General features: G+C 42.2%; 1 protein-coding gene across 1 annotated transcript; it reads right to left on the reverse strand.

Moving 5' to 3' along the window:
* Positions 1-10,747: 10,747 nt before the first annotated feature.
* On the reverse strand, positions 10,748-19,423 carry LOC113134440 (immunoglobulin lambda-1 light chain-like). Its single transcript, XM_026313819.1, has 6 exons — positions 18,158-19,423; positions 17,736-18,069; positions 14,188-14,228; positions 11,862-12,170; positions 11,655-11,729; positions 10,748-11,287 (listed from the first exon to the last, which is right to left on the reverse strand). The coding sequence occupies exons 1-6, from the start codon at positions 18,198-18,200 to the stop codon at positions 11,118-11,120; spliced, it is 972 nt and encodes a 323-aa protein (XP_026169604.1). The 5' UTR covers positions 18,201-19,423; the 3' UTR covers positions 10,748-11,117.
* Positions 19,424-19,491: the final 68 nt, after the last annotated feature.

Genomic DNA, 19,491 nt, shown 5'->3' on the forward strand with positions numbered 1-19,491 from the left:
GATTGTAGCGCATTTTTATAAACATAGTGCCTGCGTCTAGCGCACACACGTTGTTGAATTCTTGTGCTATTCTGTCCACACTGTCATAATGTCCTACAGGAATTGTGATCATGTTTTCCTTCCCGGTTCTTGGTGCTTTTATCAAAATAGATGCGTCATCTTTGGGGAAGCTGCGCCACGTCGCGGGGTACTGTATTTCTGAAAGCCCCACTTCATACGTGTCGTCCAGTTGTATTGCCTTGGCTAAGTGTACCCTGTAACACCATATCTTGTTGTTGGGATATAATTTTGTCGATGCATTACTTGGGAGAGTTACATGGAAGCTTGCAGCCCGGCGCTTCTCCATGCTGACACTCTACTGTTTACAAATGTTCCTTTTGATCCTTCAAGCCTCTGATCACAGTAGGTGTTAATCCACCCCAGGTTTTGATAGTTGACAGTGCTGTAGGGTGATGGCGCCGGGGCGCTCTTGATTACAGCGTGACCGTACTGTCCTATGGTGCTTATCTCTCTCTCAGATGTTCTGGATATCTCTGCCATCCACCCAGGTGTTAAATTTCTCGGGCCATCCGAGCCATTTTACTAGAAACTTGCCACGGCGTCTGGCTCTTACTTCCTCTATCTTATAGGGTTTGTCTGGATCTACAATCACTGGCTGCAGCTCCTCCTGATAAAACCCCCCTTTCACAGACTCGCCAGATAAATCCTGAAGGCTGTAAACAGCGGGGGTTGTCGGTTGGCGTCCTTTTATAGTGAAAATTTCATCTGTGAATGTCTGATGGTACCCCTTCCTGAACACCCCTCTATGTTTTAAAATCCTTACTGTGTCGCCTATCTCAAATTTGAATGGTAGCGGGCGGATTTCATCCTCGGTCCTGTACAGCGTCTTGATCACCTCTTTCTCATTTTCTCTATTCACAGATACTGGGGATCTTTTAATTGACCTGTGATATGCCGTGTTATATGCCCGCACCAGATCGTCTATTTTATCAATATATCTTCGTGAATTAACATCTGTTAAATAGCGCCACATCCGCCCTTTAAACGTTCTGTTAAACCTCTCCACGACGCTGGCTTTAGTTTCGTTATATGTAGAGAATAGTACAATGTTGTGCTTTTTCAACAACTGTTTAAAGTGACGGTTGTGAAACTCTGTCCCATGGTCAGTCTGCAGCCTAAGTGGCACCCTACCTTCATCCAGTATGCTCTTATATGCCTCGGCTACAACAGGCCCGCTCTTTGATGTTAGACAGCGAACCCAGGCATATTTTGAAAATACATCGATGCACATTAATAGGTAGCGTACTTTATCGTTTTCTGCAGCATATTCGCTCATGTCCACAAGATCGCATTGATGCTGTCGGTCTATCCCTCCCGCCAACACTCGCCGCCTGGGGAAATTTTTCCTGCTGGGTGCGTGTAAACTGTATGCATCTTGTCCCCATAGATATTTTTTGACATCAGATAATGCAGGATTAGCCCCTACGTCTGATCTAACTGCATTGCGCAGCTTATTAATACCCGATAGACCACCGGGGTGGGATGGATCATGATAAATTCTGTACATCACCCCCTCCATCGTGTAAAATAATGACTAGTTTCTTTTCAAAGCTCATGTTTTTTATTCACAATCATCAGCATGGTACCCAGACGGTGTTAATGATTGAATACAGTAGCGTTTAATGAATACAGTGGTGTTTAATGATGGAGAGCTTCACAAATATCACAGTATTATATGATAAAACATACACAATGAAAGAATGAATGAACAAACATCAAAACATATAATGATGGAGAGCTTCACAGATATTTAATGAATACAGTGGCGTTTAATGAAAAAACACAATAACAACGGATAGACTTGGTACAATGCTGTTTTCACACTACCCCTGCTGCCCAGGTGTCCACGAGGACTGACAGATTTTCAATTTCAGCAAAATTCTTGAAGCCCCAGACTTCTTCAGGTTTGATGCGTTTCTCTGAGGTCTTTTGGTTTTGCAGAATAACTTCAGCAGCCCCTGCGATCCTGGCGTTTTCGACAGCCATGCCATTCTTGCGCAGGTATGCTGAGAGAGCAGGAATGAAGCGGGCCGACCACAACCTCTCCATAACAAAGTCAAAACGACGCTCCATGAATTCTGCAGGGAACCCGTAAAGACACTCGTGGTTTTCCTGGGACAGACAGTCAACCTCGCAGGCCTGGCACCATTTCTCCCGGTCGATCCAGCATTGAGCTAACGCTCTGTACAGCAAATGTGTTACTCCATTCTCCATCATCTTTACAAAGGCCGCTGACTCCTCTTCATCTCTGGGGCGCGGCGTTGATGTTGGGTGAATCCAGCGATACAATTCCTACTCCGCCTCCAGAGTCATGGGCCCGTCAATCTCTATTTTTTAGAAATATGAAATACAACGTTAAACACTGTTGACCACACACACACACACACACACACACACACACAAACACACACCTGACCCCCGCATAGGTCTGCAGATTCTTACCGTCCTGTCTCACAGGCTCTGGGTCGCACCTTGCTCAGCAGGCGAGAGACACATTTCCTCAGGAAATTCCACGTCATCATAAAGCAAGCATCTCCTAACCCCACTAGCATCTGAGATACCCTCGTCCTCGCTGATTGCATTGTCAATCTTGGCGAACACATCTTGCAGGCCCCACCAGTCAGCCCACTGGATAAAATAGAAGTCCTTAAACCATGAGATATTGTCGCCAGACCACACCGGATAGGGGTGTATGTCCCACTCTGTATGATTACGCCGCGATACGATTTGCTCTCTGTCATCACACACTCTTATCAGAATGAAATCTGACGCGTGCGCATCAAAACGATTGGCGAATACCCTGAATAACTGCTGACTGTCAGGACTGGCCCACTGTATGACATAAGTATCGTTCTCAGAGCCTCGGTGGTTGAGATCGGTACATATCTCAGTGCGAAATATCATCCAGTTCTCCACAGTCATAGCCCGCGACCCTCCCTGACCCCACTGCTCCCCGGTACACACATTTTCCCCGAGAAACACGACCCTCCCCTCACTATATTTAAACTCGTAAACATACCCTAGCGAACCCTCGTACAGCCAAACGCGGGGGCCTGCAGCATCGTCAGACACATGCCTTCTACGACGTTTGATTGGCGCGCCAGGAATGATCGCGGGACACGTACCTAGGTCACACGACGCATGCGCGCTGTCACCGTTTCCGTCGACACGCCCGCCGTTTCCGGCGACGCGCCCACCGCCGCATCCGCCCCTGATAACGACGTCACTAGAAATTCCGCTGCTGCCCATGGTTGCTCGATGTCGAACTTAGATAAAATCATACTGAATGACCCACATACAACTACATTTATACAACGTAACTGACACATCCCATGAGTAACGTCATGACCAATAGGAAAATCGCGCCGCCCGGTGGGTGGAGAGCGTGACGACGATTTTATGGTTTATTATCTTTATGACTGTCATAAATAACGGCCATAAAAAGTGACCCCCCTTAATAGCCCCCGCCGCATAAACCATTATATACTACTGACAGGAAGCCAGTGCAGTGATCTGAGAACAGGAGTAATGTGATTGTACTTCCTGGTTCTAGTCAGGACCCGAGCAGCAGTGTTCTGAATGTACTGCAGCTGCCTTACAGCTCGTTTTGAGAGCCCCGTGAACAGGCCATTACAGTAATCTAACCTGCTAGAGATAAATGCATGGATGAGTCTTTCCAAGTCTGGTTTAGACATGATCCCTTTGATTCTGGCAATGTTTTTGAGATGGTAAAAAGCTGACGATGTTATCGATTTAATGTGGCTGTTAAAATTCAAGTCTGAGTCCATGATTACCCCTAGAGTTCTAACTTGATTTTTAAATTTTAGAGAAAGAGACTCGAGGTGACTGCTGACACTTTCTCTTTGTTTCTGAGGCCCAAAGATGATTATTTCAGTCGTTTATTTGGAGAAAGTTGTTTTGCATCCACAGAGTGATCTGTTCAATACAGCTGCACAGTCGACTGGTCCATATTCACCAGCTGTGAGTGAAATGTAAATCTGAGTGGCATCTGCATAGTTATGGTAGGACACATTATTGCTGCGTATTAACTGGCCTAAAGGAAACATGTAAAGATTGAACAAAAGGGGTCCCAAGATGGACCCTTGGGGGACCCCACATGTCAACACCATTTGATCTGAGACACAGTTACCGACTTCAACTAAATACTTCCTGTCTTCAAGATAGGACTTAAACCATTTAAGGGCAGTACCAGAGATGCCTATCCAGTCCTCTAGCCTTTGTAACAGGATCACATGGTCCACTGTGTCAAAAGCAGCACTTAGATCCAGCAGTACTAGGACAGAGACTCTGCCAGCATCAGTGTTCAGACGAATGTCATTTGTCACCTTGATGAGGGCAGTTTCAGTGCTGTGATGGGGCCTAAATCCTGACTGAAAATCATCAAAGCAGTTGGAAATGTTCCAGACTGTAATGAGTTATTAACTAATTGAGTGAGTTGTGGTAACAAACTGCTTAGTACTGATTTCAGAAATCTAGTGGGTAAAACATCAAGGCAACAGGTGGATGAGCTCAGACTTGAGATGGTCTCTTCAACTGTTAAGTCATTTACTGGTGTAAAGTGTTTCAGTTTTACCAAGCATCTCCTGGATGGCTGCAGAGTTGGTATCTGCCTTGTGCAATTTATTTTTTGTTTAATCCCCTGAATCTTGTCATTAAAAAATAAAGCAAATTCATTTACATTTAGATGTTGAAATTAGTTCCAGTGGCAATGGAGATGGAGGGTTTGTCAACCTACTCACTGTAGCAAACAGGACATGTGAGTTGTTACTACTGTTGTTGATGATTTCAGAAAAATATATTTCTCTCTTTCTACGTAGAGTTTCATTGAACACACACAACATCTGCTTATAAATGTCATAATGAACCTGGAGCTTTGATTTACGCCATCTTCGTTCGGCCTTCCGGCACTCCCTTTTCTGTGCCCTGACCGAGTCATCATTTCTCCACGGTGGCTTTTGTCTGTTCCTGATTAATTTATCCTTAACAGGAGCAATCACATCTATGACATTTAGAACACTAGAAGTATATGAATTCAACAAATCTTCAACATGAGAGAAAGTGGTATTTTCAAACCTAATCATCTCCATAAACAGTTTCCTGGTGTTATCATTTATGGGTCTTTTCTGAACAAGTGTAGGTCCAGTTGCATCTTTGGGAATTATGGACAAATCAAAAAAGACAAAAATGGTCAGACAAAGCAACATCAATCACAGTGATATTAGAAACGTTAACACCCTTAGTAATGACAAGGTCCAGAGTGTGACCTCTGGTATGGGTCGGCTCCCTAACGTGCTGGCTAAGGCCATACGTTTCAAGGACGGCAGAAAGTTCTTTGGCATATCTGTCACAGGCCTTATCCATGTGAACATTAAAATCACCTGTAATAACCAAACAGTCAAACTCTGTGAAGACGACTGAAAGCATCTCAGTAAATTCATCAATAAAATTTTGACAGCATTGGGGAGGTTTGTAAATAATAATAAAAAGTACAGAGGGAGATAATTTTTGCTCCATTTTAAAAGATACATACTCAAATGATAAGAACTCCCCAAATGACAGCCTGTGGGTAACCACATTATCCCTAAAAAAGGCACAGACGCCACCACCCTTTTTGTTTTCTCATGTTTCTGATAGAAATATAAAATTAGGTGGGGTGGATTCAATAAGAACTGCATTTGCTGTCCTGCTATCTAACCATGTTTCTGTTAAAAACATAAAATCAAGATTGTAAAAGGAGATAAAATTATTGATTAAAAATGATTTGTTAGAGATCTGACATTGAGCACTGCAAGTTTCAAATTAGTTTGAGTAGGACCTGAAACTATCTGTCTGCAAAAGATTTGAATTAGATTTCTCTGATTGGACAGTCTAACTGTCACTCTTTTAGCCACTCTGCGTGTTTTGACTATAGCTATAGCACTGGGGGAGAGTGTTCTCTCCCTGGGCCTCAGGTCGATAAGTGGTTTATTATGGCTGTAAGTCCTAGAACAGCAGAGGTCCTGGGTGTTCTAGTTACTGATAGCAGCATTGATGCTAAGGGGTGCTCTGAGGAAAGACAGGTGCAGGTGTTGGCCAAGGTGGTCGAGATGGTGGAGTTATAATTGATCGAGGGACAGAGGTCATGCTCCTGGGTGGTAAAGGGGGTGGTGTTTGCTGGGGGGATGAATTCACTGGCGTTGATGATAATACCCATGATCTTGCCAGGTTTGGGTTAAGAGGCACCATTTTAATTCCTGATTTCACCAAGGTTTCCAAATGACGGCCATCCAGACCCAGTGTGGTGTCTCAGAGAGTGGAGGAGGTTATCCGTTAGCCGTCTCACTCCACTCCTGCTCAGATATGGGCCCTTTCCCTTGAACAGGTCGTCGCGTTGCCAAAACAGGTTGAAGTTATCAATGAAGTGCACTCCTCTTATCTCACAGGCCTTGGACAGCCAGGTGTTCAATGCAAGCAGCTGACTGAATTTATTAATCCTCCTGTCGATGTTTGGGAGATGTCCACTGACAAATGACTGGATTTTCAGTTTGTTAAGTTTCTCTAATAATTTAGAGAAGTCCTCTTTTAAAACCTCTGATTCTCCCTTTCTGGTGTCCACTGCACCCACATGCAGGATCAGCTGTTTGACTCCATGGTGTTTTGAGATGACCTGGGGGAGGAGAGCTGCTATATCGGTGACCATGGCACTTGGGTAGCTGCATGTAATAATTCTGCTGTTGTTTATGTCACTGATAGCACCGTCTCCAAGCAGCAGGATATCTCTGTCCTTCACATTTGTCACAGATTCTTTGTCTCTGTTTCTCTGACTGGCTCCATGGCTCCTGTTTTTAAAGTTATTGCTTTTTTGGTTTTCAGTCACAGCAGACATTTCTTGCTCAATAAGATTTAGTTCAGATTTACTTTGAAACCTGTTACTGAGCTGTATGTTTGTTGATGCTACATGTGGTCCTGGGGTACCACCATTCTTCTTTCTAATTCTGTGACGCTTTGGCTTGGCACCAAGTTTCTCCTAGGTGGCATCATTTTGATCAATTCCCACTCTTGAAAGTTTTGGGAAAGACACTGTATCGTCCAGGTTCAGGGCAGCGTTTTGGTCAACATAGCACTTATTATTGATAGTAGGTTTCGGCTTCTTACCACTGGGTCTGAACAGAAGCGTGTCGTGAAGTCCTCTTTCAGATTCCAGAGCAAGAATCTTCATTTGTAACACATTGATTTCCTGAAGATATATCTGGCAGTTTTGGCACAATGTGTTTTCTTTTCCAGACATGTTGAAATATTTATGTTGAAAACAATCCATGGCTGTAGTCCCTTAATAGGTCAAATTAAGTGTTAAAAAGAAAAATAAAATCCTCACTAGTGGGTAAAAATAAATGAAATAAAAAGGAATAAAAGCAAAGTAAAGCTGGCAGAAGCAGGAGCAAGCAGAAAAGCGTCTGCACTCTTCAGAAGCAGGATATTTCAAACATAAACCTCATCAACAGAAACATGAAATAAATGTGTCGTGTTGTTGATGGTGAATATTACAGATTTGATCCTTTGGTGAATCTCACTGTCATTGACTTCAGGTCAAACAAGGACTGAGCAGCAATAAAATAAGGGAACTGAGGGAACTAGCCAAGTTGTTTCTGTCACCAAACCAAACTTTGCCATAGGACTGTCAAATCATAAAACACTAATTTAATATGATTGACTAATATGACACTGCAAAACAAAGATGGCCGCCCTGACAGCTCCCAGAGGTGAAGTCGTAAGTCGATGGCCCCCTGGTGGCTGGTTGCAGTCACTGTCAGTCCTGACCGCTGTCTGTTTTACCTTTGTCGTTAGTGTATTGATTAGGTTCAGCTGTGTCTTGTTAGTGTGTCTTGTATAGCATTTCAGTTCCCACAGTCACTTCCTCAGTGAAACTAACCTGCTGGCTGGCAGGTTATTTATACATGAACATTATAATTAGTTTTTATTCTCAATGTCTCCACTTTATTGTCAACATGAAAAATCAAATCTTCCCTTCCGGCTCTAATGCTCCATCATATGTGGAGCTCTGACAGGAGGAGATGTGATGAACATGACAGTTGTTCTAACAGGCCTGGCCCCACAGTGTCAGCGTGATAAAGACTGTGCAGCCTATAGATTTTATTCTGACATGAGGATAAATCCAGGCTGTAGCTGTGAGGGAAGCTCTCTGTCCTTACACTGACTGACTGATCGTAAACACGGTCACGGCTGTAAAGATCAGTTATTGATCAGGACTTTTATCAGCTTCTCCCAACACACAAACGTGAAAATGAATGCACTCCGATCAGAGCGTCCATATGACCCGTATGAACGAGGACATGAAGTGGCCTGACAGTTTCTTCAGACTGACAGGAGGAGACACAGAAACTCTGAGTTTCTTGGAGAAAAGCTGCCAGAGAGCAGGTTAGTTTCCCAGAGTCACTTACTGGAACTTTCAGTGATCTCTGTTCCTGGACCAGAAAAGTTTCCCTCAGCTCAGGGTTAAACTCTGGTCTAAGTTCTCACTAAACCTGCTTTCTGGAAGACCCCAACACATTGTTGTGTTCATGACAATGACTTGTTAACATTTATTAAAATCTGCTAAATGATTCAAACCAGGTGCTGCAGTGTTTTCAGTTGGTCTTGGAATATGGACAATAAACCTCAGACATTGTCCTGAAGTTCAGACACTCATGAAACATCAGTTTCATCCTATTGGATCAGTTGTAGTTCTGCATGTTGTTTATTTTAATTGTATTAAGTAAAGATGAGTTTAAAAGGAAGATGATATTTTGTCATCAGAATCATTATGACTGTAGCTGAGATGAGGTGAAACATGTGACCCTGGGCTGTGGTTTACTGCTCTCTTCCTGTCACAAACACTGTTTGACATCTGTTGGTTTTTGTTCAGGCTGCAGGGATCATTTCTCACTGTGGGAGCCAGACTTCCAACAGGAGCAGTAGTAGGTGGCTGCATGAGAGGGTTTAACTTTCTGAATCTGCAGCTCACAGCCGTTCTGTTTCATCCAAGCTGAGAAATCATCTTTCTGAGGATGGTTGTAGCCTTTAGCTATGGCACCATTATTTCTTTGAAAACGTAGAATCACTGTGAATGTTTCTGTCTCTTTCTTCTGGTACCAGTAAACATAAGCCCCACACTGGTCAGTTCCTGCACAGCTGAATGAGACAGTTTGACCAGCTCTCCTTGTCAGAGATAACTGGTCCTGGATCAGCTCTGCTGCCATGACAACCAGCGCTGTGGAGAAACAGACAGATGAAGGTCAGTGTGACAGTGTTTGTTCCAGGTGGAGTTTGTTGGCTCCTGATTGGCTGGAAACACTCACCTGAACACAGACAGCACAGAGCAGCAGCTGGGAGGAAAAGCATTTTGTGCAGTGGTGTTTCCTCTGGTGAACCTGGGGAGAAGTGGCGCTTTGATGCAGCTGAGGCCAAACAAGGACGAGCTGTGAGATCAGACGAGGACCACGTGGTTTCTAGCGGGTCCTCAGACCTCCCATCAGCCCCTGGGGCCCACAGATAAGGCTGCAGCTGCTGATTGACAGCTCAGCTCTCAGTGGTGTGGTTTTCTGTTGAGTCTGAGGTTTTAAAGGAGAAAGAAAAATGTTGAGTTTAACAGTGAAAATGATCATTTCATGGCAGGAAAACTAAAGAATTAAAAGTCCATTATTTCCACGTCTTTTCTAAATGATTCTTTCCCACATACTTTTCTGTTTCATTGATCTTTTTCAGGGAAAAGTTTCTGCATCTTGATTTGAATCTAATGGAAAATAAAAAATCTGGGTCACAAATATGCAGAAATACAAAAGACATTCATGTCCCCACAGACACATTGAGGTTGGTGGTGAGTTTAGTAACACACACTGTGTCACACACTGATCTAGTGGGGTGCCAGTCAGCATAGGTGTTAGATCCAGGTCTGGGAGGAGATCACCCCGGGACGCCATCAGCCACAGTGAAAATGATCATTTCATGTTGAACTGCTGTGATGAAAATAAACACCTCTGTAAAGTTGTGTTGGGGCTGAGCAGGGGCCACATCTGCCTTTGGTCTGGGGCCCTAACAGGAGAGTGTGGCCCTCCTGTCAGTCATTTGTTTCCTTGGTCATTTTCTAAATTAAACTCAATCGTATCATGTTTAACATCTGCTAAAGTTTTATTTTCAGTATAAATGATGTTTTTCCTCACAGCAGTAATTTTTAAGCAGCTTGTAAATAGCGTCCTAGTATATATATAAATTTAAACAGACTTTCAGTTGATAGTAAATCACTCATACTGTATATGTGACTTAATATACATTTGAAATATGGTGTAAATTAATTGATACTGTATAAAAATGTTATTTACCTTTCCATGGTGTTTTATTCATGTGTGTAAACAACAGTGTCATCAGCGTAGACTTTGACATCAACACTGACACAGTTGTAAAATATGGTAAATGTGCTAAATAACAAACACAACATGGATCCTTCTGACAACACCCACACCTACTGGACTATATATCACAGATTCATGTTCCTAATCATTTTTTTTGTTCTTTGCATTTTATTAAAAATATTTTTAGAAATATTTCTGAACAAAGTGAATTCACTGACACAGTTGAATCCATTTCTATTTTCTTCCTCTAAAATCAAACTTAAAGCCAAAAAACAAATATGTTTATTTAACACAGACACTGATTTTTCAATTTATTCAGAAAGTTACACTGAAAGAATTTGACAAACCTGCCACTCTCTGCATAATGTATGAAAAAGAAACACAATAACAGCAAAAATAAGACAAACAGTAAAATATTTGCCACACACCTGATAATTAAGCTTCATTTTCAGTTCAGGTCACAATTAAAAGCAGGAAAGAAGAAAAGCTTCAAAATCATTTTTCCAATGACTGAATCAAACATGTGCATATAGAGAAACATTGTCCAAAGCAACACAACATGATATAAGTGACATTTGTGAAAAGTGCTGAAAGTGATGAATGAGATGAAGGGATGAGATGTGATGGTGAGAAAAGGCGGGCAGAAAACAGTCAGTCAGCATGTGAGCAGCAGGTGGACGGTCCCTTGTTTCTGAGGCTCATCAGCAGAGAGAGTCCACAGCAGTACAGCAGACTCTTCACTATCAGCACTGTGTACAGCAGACAGAGCAGCTTCACCCTGCACTCAGACTGGACAGGATCCAGAGGATCCAGGGGAACCACTGCAACAGAAAAGGATTCAAACAGACACAGGTTATTATGAGTTTGATGCTGGACTCATACATTGTGTTTGTGCAGCCACTTGGGGGCAGAAGAACTCCACACCAAGTGAACAAACTCCTGTCTGCCCTTTGACTTCACACACAGTCATTAGATTCATTCTGAATGTAGAAAGATGAATCAGTGGAGCTTTGAGATCTAGTCCCTAAAGTTGTTGTAGCAGCCTCAAAGGCCCAGGTTTAGTGTGGTCTATATTAGTATATGTGTCAGTGCTTCAATGCTGAGCAGAAAGTCAACAGACTGATATGCAGCCCTAACTGCAGCACAACATTGGAGCTGTCCATGCAGAGAGGCAGCAGCTGCTCTTACAGTCAGCTTGCTGCACAGCTGGCAGGTCTGCTGGCTCTCTCTCTGGAGGACAGGAGGCTGCTGGAGCTGGAACCTCTGAAACAGAAAAGGAGTCAAATGTTTGGAGCTGCAGTGACAAATGTCAGTCCTCTGCTGCTCTGCTCTGTTTGACAGCGTCTCCACATGAAGCTGAATCACTGCTGAACACAGTCACCAAGCCTTCATTACCTTGTTCTGTTTGGGCCTCCATTCTGCCCCCCTCGTGCTCCACGTAGCAGCGGTATTTATACGTGCTGTTCTCTGGCTGATGGACCAGCAGGATGGCGGCGGTGTGTCCCGGCTCCCTGAGCTCCAGCTGCTCTCTCTCATCAGAGGGCAGCTCCTCCAGCTGGCCATTCTCCTTCTGTCTTTTCCAGGAGAACCGGACCAGAGGAGGAAACATGGCTGAGGCCAGACACAGCAGGGAGCTGTTCCCCTCCAGGTGGGCTCTGGATGCTGCTGGGTACACGCTCACCACAGGCTTCACTACCTGCTCATCTGAAGTTTGACAGCAGCAACAAGCAGCAAAGACAAAGATGGCAGCAATAATTCAACTCTGTCCATTTCTATTTAACGTCTAAATATCAGAAGATGAGAATATATGTATCAGCACATTATTATATCAATATATCTGCAATAGTTTAAATCACATATTTGACTGTTTTTAAAATCCACTGACAGTCAGAAGATTAACAGCATGAACAGATATTTCCTGATATAAATACAGTCGATCCCGTGAAGTCGCAGTTCAGAGTTCACTGTCTCCATCGTTCATGGATTTTTCCTTAGAACCTAACTAACAGTTGTTTGCAGAAATCACAAATATCCTCCACAGTTTTTTATGGCTTTTTTCATAGCAATATATTATTTTTTTATGCGATTTAACGGTAAATTTTTAAACTCAATGTAATTTACTAATTTCTGTCACTGATTTATTTACTAATAATGTATTAAGCTGAGTTTGAGAATAAATTAAAGTGTTTTGGGAGCATATGTGGGGACATATTTAGGGTTTAGACATTTATAGGGTTTTTTTTTTTTGACCACATCCAAAATTCACAGTTTTTCACAATTCTCAGATGCTTTTGGAATGTAACCCCTGTGAATTTCGAGGGTTTACTGTCGTATTAAAGAATTTATTCCTAACAAAAATACAAACACATTTTTCTACAATAGATTTGGTTTGACTAAACTAGTGTCAACATGTTTTTATATTTTCTTTTCTACACAGCTTTAATTTCTCTGTATAAACCTCAGTTACAAAATGTTTTATATTTACACTAAATTCCATTTTGTACTAAATATAATAAAATCTCAACTTAGTGTTTTTTACCATCATTAAAATCTGAATAAACTCTACATTATAGTAAAGTCATGGTGTAGTTCAATAAATGTTAGAAAGTCTGTATTGGACAGTTATAACTGGAAAACATATGTAATTAAGAAAATACATATATTTTGTCTGCAAGTTGTTTGGATATTGAACCTGCTGCTTTGTTCAGGCAGGTATATATATATATATAGTTTTTCATACTGTAATTTCCTTTGCATTTTATTTAATCATTTATTTTTGTAGTTTTCTCCTTTTTGCTTTGCACTTCAGGAAACAGTCGTTAGAGTTAAAGCTCAATACAATTAAATTTTGTCTTGATTTCAAATATTTTTCCTCATTATTAAAGTATTTTCCACATTTTCACTCTTCCATAAATTGAGGTTCATTCATCAGATATACATGATTAACATTTTATAAAATATTTAAATTGTAAAACAGAATCATATATATGAGTGTTATACTGTATAACTAATACACAATGTATTATATACACATTACGTTTATTAATAATGTTAATTACTAAACCTTTTAATGTTCATCACACAGATATGTGTGTTATTATACACAATACTGATTTTTCCTGTAGATTAATATTTTTTCTTACTAAATCAATATTTACAATGTAAAATAAGAAAATTTGTACATTTTTTTAAAGATGTTAATTCCAAGACTATATTGAAGTATAATTTTCTTCATAGTAAAATGACATTTAAATACTGTAAAGACTGAGAGTGAATGTGAAGAATCCTGCTCATCACTGAAATTCACTTTGATTAATTCCAGATTTTGTTCAAAAAGTCAACTGAGCAGGAAAATCCTCCACAATCATTCATGTGGAATTTAATTTCTTTCAGGAGAGAGAAGAGAGAAAAGAAAAGCAGTGTGAGCCTTCATTAAACAGCAGCTGATGAGAATCCACAGCCCAGTTCCAATAGAAAACTTTCTGGACTCTTAAAACTCTTTGAGCTCCTGCAGAAATCAAGAATTCCTTCTGGTTTGCACTGACATTTAAACATCTGTTCACATGTTGTTGAACTTTTTCATTTAAGAACGGCTGCAGAAGGAACTCTGGACTAATGATGGAAAACTAACATGGAAAGTCTGAAGCATCAGAAACTGACTTTAAACACATTTTACACTTCACAATAAAACAACTGAAGGGAAAGAAAAGTTTGTTCTTACCTGTTACAACCAGTTTAGTCCCAGAGCCAAAGATGCGGTACGTATATCCCCCCACAGTGAGAGAGAGTGCAACAAAAACCTGGTGCAGCTGAATGTGTCAGCTGAGGTGAACCAGTCCAGATTATGAACCAGTTTCATGTTTCAGCTCCATCATGTGTTTCTCTAATGTTCAGATCAACACGACTGTCTCTGCTTTTCTTCTCTTTATTGTCCAGACTGAAACATCTCAACAACTATTTCAGCTGCTTCACACGTTCATGTTCCCCTCAGGATGAACCGTAATAACTTTGCTGACCCTCGGACTTTTCATCCAGCGCCACCAGAGGAATTAAGCTGATGAGTCACACAATGAAGTTATGGGAAAGAGTAGTGGAGGCCAGGCTGAGGTCAGAAGTGAGCATTTGTGAGCAGCAGTATGGTTTCATACCAAGAAAGAGAACCACAGATGCAATATTTGCTTTGAGAATGCTGATGTAGAAGTACAGAGAAGGCCAGAAGAAGCTGCATTGTGTCTTTGTAGATTTGGAAAAAGTGTATGACAGGGTGCCGAGAGAGGAGCTGTGGTGTTGTATGAGGAAGTCTGGAGTGGCAGAGAAGTATGTTCGAGTGGTGCAGGACATGTATGAGAGCTGTAAGACAGTGGTGAGGTGTGCTGTAGGGGTGACAGAGGAGTTCGAGGTGGAGGTGGGGCTGCACCAAGGATCGGCTTTGAGCCCCTTCTTGTTTGCTGTGGTGATGGACAGGCTGATAGATGAGACAGGAATCTCTGTGGACCATGATGTTTGCAGATGACATTGTCATCTGTAGTGAGAGCAGGGAGCAGGTGGAGGAAAATCTAGAGAGGTGGAGGTTTGCTCTGGAAAGGAGAGGAATGAAGGTTAGCCGCAGTAAAACAGAGTACATGTGTGTAAATGAGAGGGACTCAAGTAGAACGGTGAGGTTACAGGGAGTAGAGGTGAAGAAGGTGGAGGAGTTTAAGGACCTAGGGTCAACAGTCCAGAGCAACAGAGAGTGTGGAAAAGAAGTGGAGACGTGTGCAAGCAGGTTGGAACGGGTGGAGGAAAGTGTCAGGTGTGATGTGTGACAAAAGAGTGTCAGCAAGAATGAAAGGAAAGGTGGACAAGACAGTGGTGAGACCAGCAATGTTGTCTGGTTTAGAGACAGTGGCCCTGAGAAAAAGACAGGAGGCAGAGCTGGAGGTAGCAGAGCTGAATATGTTGAGGTTCTCTCTGGGAGTGACGAGGATGGATAGGATCAGGAATGAGGACATCAGAGGGACAGCTCATGTTAGATGGTTTGGAGAAAAAGCCAGGGAAGCCAGATTGAGATGGTTTGGACATGTTCAGAGGAGGGACAGTGTAACGTAGACTCTATTACTGGTGGCTGGTTCGGCGATTGGTGTAATCGCGGAAGACGCACCGGTTAGAATGCACATATGAACCCAGACAATGATGAACCAGTTGAAACTTTGCAGGGGGTTTAATATTGAAGCGTAGGTGGGTGTGTGTGTTTGTGTGGTTCTGTCTTATGGACGCACACTAACTAAACACACGGTAGGCACCGAACTTAACATCCCACTGCTATTTCTTTTTGTAAAACTCCAGTTCCCTAAACTACTCAACAACCGGCCGCGCCCCTCGTGGCCGTTCTGGGCATTACAATCCTGCCTTCAGCACAGACAGTGAATACATTGGTAAAAGGATGCTGATGTTAGAGCTGCCAGGAAGGAGGCCTAGAGGAAGACCAAAGAGGAGGTTCTTGGATGTAGTGAAGGAGGACATGAGGATAGTTGGTGTGGGTGAGGAGGATACAGAAGATAGGGTTAAATGGAGGCAGATGATTGGCTGTGGTGACCCCTGAAGGGAGCAGCCGAAAGGAGAAGAAGAAGAAGAAGTGTTGTTGATGGTGAATATTACAGATTTGATCCTTTGGTGAATCTCACTGTCATTGACTTCAGGTCAAACAAGGACTGAGCAGCAATAAAATAAGGGAACTGAGGGAACTAGCCAAGTTGTTTCTGTCACCAAACCAAACTTTGCCATGGGACTGTAAAATCATAAAACACTAATTTGATATGATTGACTAATATGACACTGAAAAACAAAGATGGCCGCCCTGACAGCTCCCAGAGGTGAAGTCGTAAGTCGATGGCCCCCTGGTGGCTGGTTGCAGTCACTCTCTGTCCTGACCACTGTTTGTTTTACCTTTGTCGTTAGTGTATTGATTAGGTTCAGCTGTGTCTTGTTAGTGTGTCTTGTATAGTATTTCAGTCTCAGTCATTCTGCCTTTAGTTGTTGGTTCAGTGTGTTGTCTGTTGTGTTTTGCTTTTCCACCTATACGTGGATCTTCCCTCCATCTTGGACTTTACTATCTTCAGTCCCGGTCAGTGTTGTCTTCACTGGACTTTAATAAATTCAGCATCCCCAGACTGTCTTGTCTCATCTCCTGGGTTCTTTGTCTTTGTTTGGGTCCTCACCTGGTGGTTTCCTGACAGCTCCTCACTGATTTCTTTTTACCTGGTGTTTTTAATTGTCTGGCCTTTGTGTGACTTGTATCGCTGGAAAGCACTTTATAAATAATCTAGAGTTCTTCAAAGAACAGGCTATGAATTTTCTCTCAGTTTGACAACTTTATTGGTCAACAGTTCTCAGACTAGAGCCAAAAACCCCAAACAAAAAAGGGGTATTCCAGAATGCAGGTTCAGGACAGACTCAGAATAGTTGAACCCTGAGTTGAGGGAAACTCCGATTATTTAAACTCAGTCAGTTCCCACAGTCACTTCCTCAGTGAAACTAACCTGCTGGCTGGCAGGTTATTTATGCATGAACATTATAATTAGTTTTTATTCTCAATGTCTCCACTTTATTGTCAACATGAAAAATCAAATCTTCCCTTCTAGCTCTAATGCTCCATCATATGTGGAGCTCTGACAGGAGGAGATGTGATGAACATGACAGTTGTTCTAACAGGCCTGGCCCCACAGTGTCAGTGTGATAAAGACTGTGCAGCCTATAGATTTTATTCTGACATGAGGATAAATCCAGGCTGTAGCTGTGAGGGGAGATCTCTGTCCTTACACTGACTGACTGATCGTAAACACGGTCACGGCCGTAAAGATCAGTTATTGGCAACTGTCTGATCAGGACTTTTATCAGCTTCTCCCAACACACTTTTTTAAACGTGAAAATGAATGCACTCCGATCAGAGCGTCCATATGAACTGTATGAACGAGGACATGAAGTGGCCTGACAGTTTCTGCAGATTGACAGGAGGAGACACAGAAACTCAGAGTTTCTTGGAGAAAAGCTGCCAGAGACCAGGTTAGTTTCCCAGAGTCACTTATTGGAACTTTCAGTGATCTCTGTTCCTGGACCTGAAAAGTTTCTCTCAGCTCAGGGTTAAACTCTGGTCTAAGTTTTCACAGAATCATTATTACTGTGGCTGAGATGGAGGTGAAACATGTGACCCTGGACTGTGGTTTACTGCTCTCTTCCTGTCACAAACACTGTTTGACATCTGTTGGTTTTTGTTCAGGCTGCAGGGATCATTTCTCACTGTGGGAGTCATCCGTCCAACAGGCGCAGTAGTAGGTGGCTGCATGAGAGGGTTTAACTTTCTGAATCTGCAGCTCACAGCCGTTCTGTTTATTCACAGCTGAGAAATCATCTTCCTGAGGATGGTTGTACCTTTTAGCTATGGCACCATTATTTCTTTGAAAACGTAGAATCAGTGTGAATGTTTCTGTCTTTTTCTTTTGGAACCAGTAAACATAATCACTGTTACACTGGTGAGTTCCTGCACAGCTGAATGACACAGTTTGACCAGCTCTCCTTGTCAGAGATAACTGGTCCTGGATCAGCTCTGCTGCCATGACAACCAGCGCTGTGGAGAAACAGACAGATGAAGGTCAGTGTGACAGTGTTTGTTATAGGTGGAGTTTGTTGGCTCCTGATTGGCTGGAAACACTCACCTGAACACAGACAGCACAGAGCAGCAGCTGGGAGGAAAAGCATTTTGTGCAGTGGTGTTTCCTCTGGTGAACCTGGGGAGAAGTGGCGCTCTTATGCAGCTGAGGCCAAACAAGGACGAGCTGTGAGATCAGACGAGGACCACGTGGTTTCTAGAGAGTTCTCAGACCTCCCATCAGCCCTTGGGGCCCACAGATAAGGCTGCAGCTGCTGATTGACAGCTCAACTCTCAGTGGTGTGGTTTTCTGTTGAGTCTGAGGTTTTAAAGGAGAAAGAAAAATGACAAACTGTTGAGTTTAACAGTGAAAATGATCATTTCATGGCAGGAAAACTAAAGAATTAAAAGTCCATTATTTCCACGTCTTTTCTAAATGATTCTTTCCCACATACTTTTCTGTTTCATTGAACTTGTTCAGGGAAAAGTTTCTGCATCTTGATTTGAATCTGATGGAAAATAAAAAATCTGGGTCACGAAGATGCAGATATTGATATTGATGTTGTTGTTGTTACTGTGTATAGTTATTTATTGCTGTTTATTAAAGTGTCAGCATGTGTTCAAAGTGCCTGGTCTCAGGTCGGGTTTTGTACTTGTTCCCCCAGTCCCACTGAACCTAGAACTGGGCCTGTAATTCAGTCAGTGTATGTTGTGTGGTACAAGTGAGCATAGGCGTTAGATCCAGGTCTGGGAGGAGATCCCCCAGGACGCCATCAGCCACAGTGAAAATAATTATTTCATGTTGAACTGCTGTGATGAATATAAACACCTCTGTAAAGTTGTGTTGGGGCTGAGCAGGGGCCACAGCTGCCTTTGGTCTGGGGCCCTAAAAGGAGAGTGTCGCCCTCCTGTCAGTCATTTGTTTCCTTGTTCATTTTCTAAATTAAACTCAATCGTATCATGTTTAACATCTGCTAAAGTTTTATTTTCTGTATAAATGATGTTTTTCCTCACAGCAGTTATTCTTAAGCAGCTTGTAAATAACGTCCTAGTATATATATAAATTTAAACAGACTTTCAGTTTCTAGTAAATCACTCATACTGTATATGTGACAATATACATTTGAAATATGGTGTAAATTAATTGATACTGTATAAAAATGTTATTTACCTTTCCATGGTGTTTTATTCATATGTGTAAACAACAGTGTCATCAGCGTAGAGTTTGACATCAACACTGACACAGTTGTAAAATATGGTAAATGTGCTGAATAACAAACACAACATGGATCCTTCTGACAACACCCACACCTACTGGACTATATGTCACAGATTCATGTTCCTAATCATTTTTTTTGTTCTTTGCATTTTATTAAAAATATTTTTAGAAATATTTCTGAA

This window comes from Mastacembelus armatus, chromosome 17, assembly GCF_900324485.2.
Source record: "Mastacembelus armatus chromosome 17, fMasArm1.2, whole genome shotgun sequence".
NCBI classification, from domain to species: Eukaryota; Metazoa; Chordata; class Actinopteri; order Synbranchiformes; family Mastacembelidae; genus Mastacembelus; species Mastacembelus armatus.

Coding starts and splice junctions, on each gene's coding strand:
- LOC113134440 (XM_026313819.1), bottom strand. CDS start 18,200: ATGCTTTTCCTCCCAGCTGCTGCTCTGTGCTGTCTGTGTTCAG. Junction 14,229..17,735: donor GATGACTCCCACAGTGAGAA/ATGATCCCTGCA, acceptor GGGGGGATATAC/GTACCGCATCTTTGGCTCTG. Junction 11,730..11,861: donor GGAGGCCCAAACAGAACAAG/GTAATGAAGGCT, acceptor TTTCTGTTTCAG/AGGTTCCAGCTCCAGCAGCC.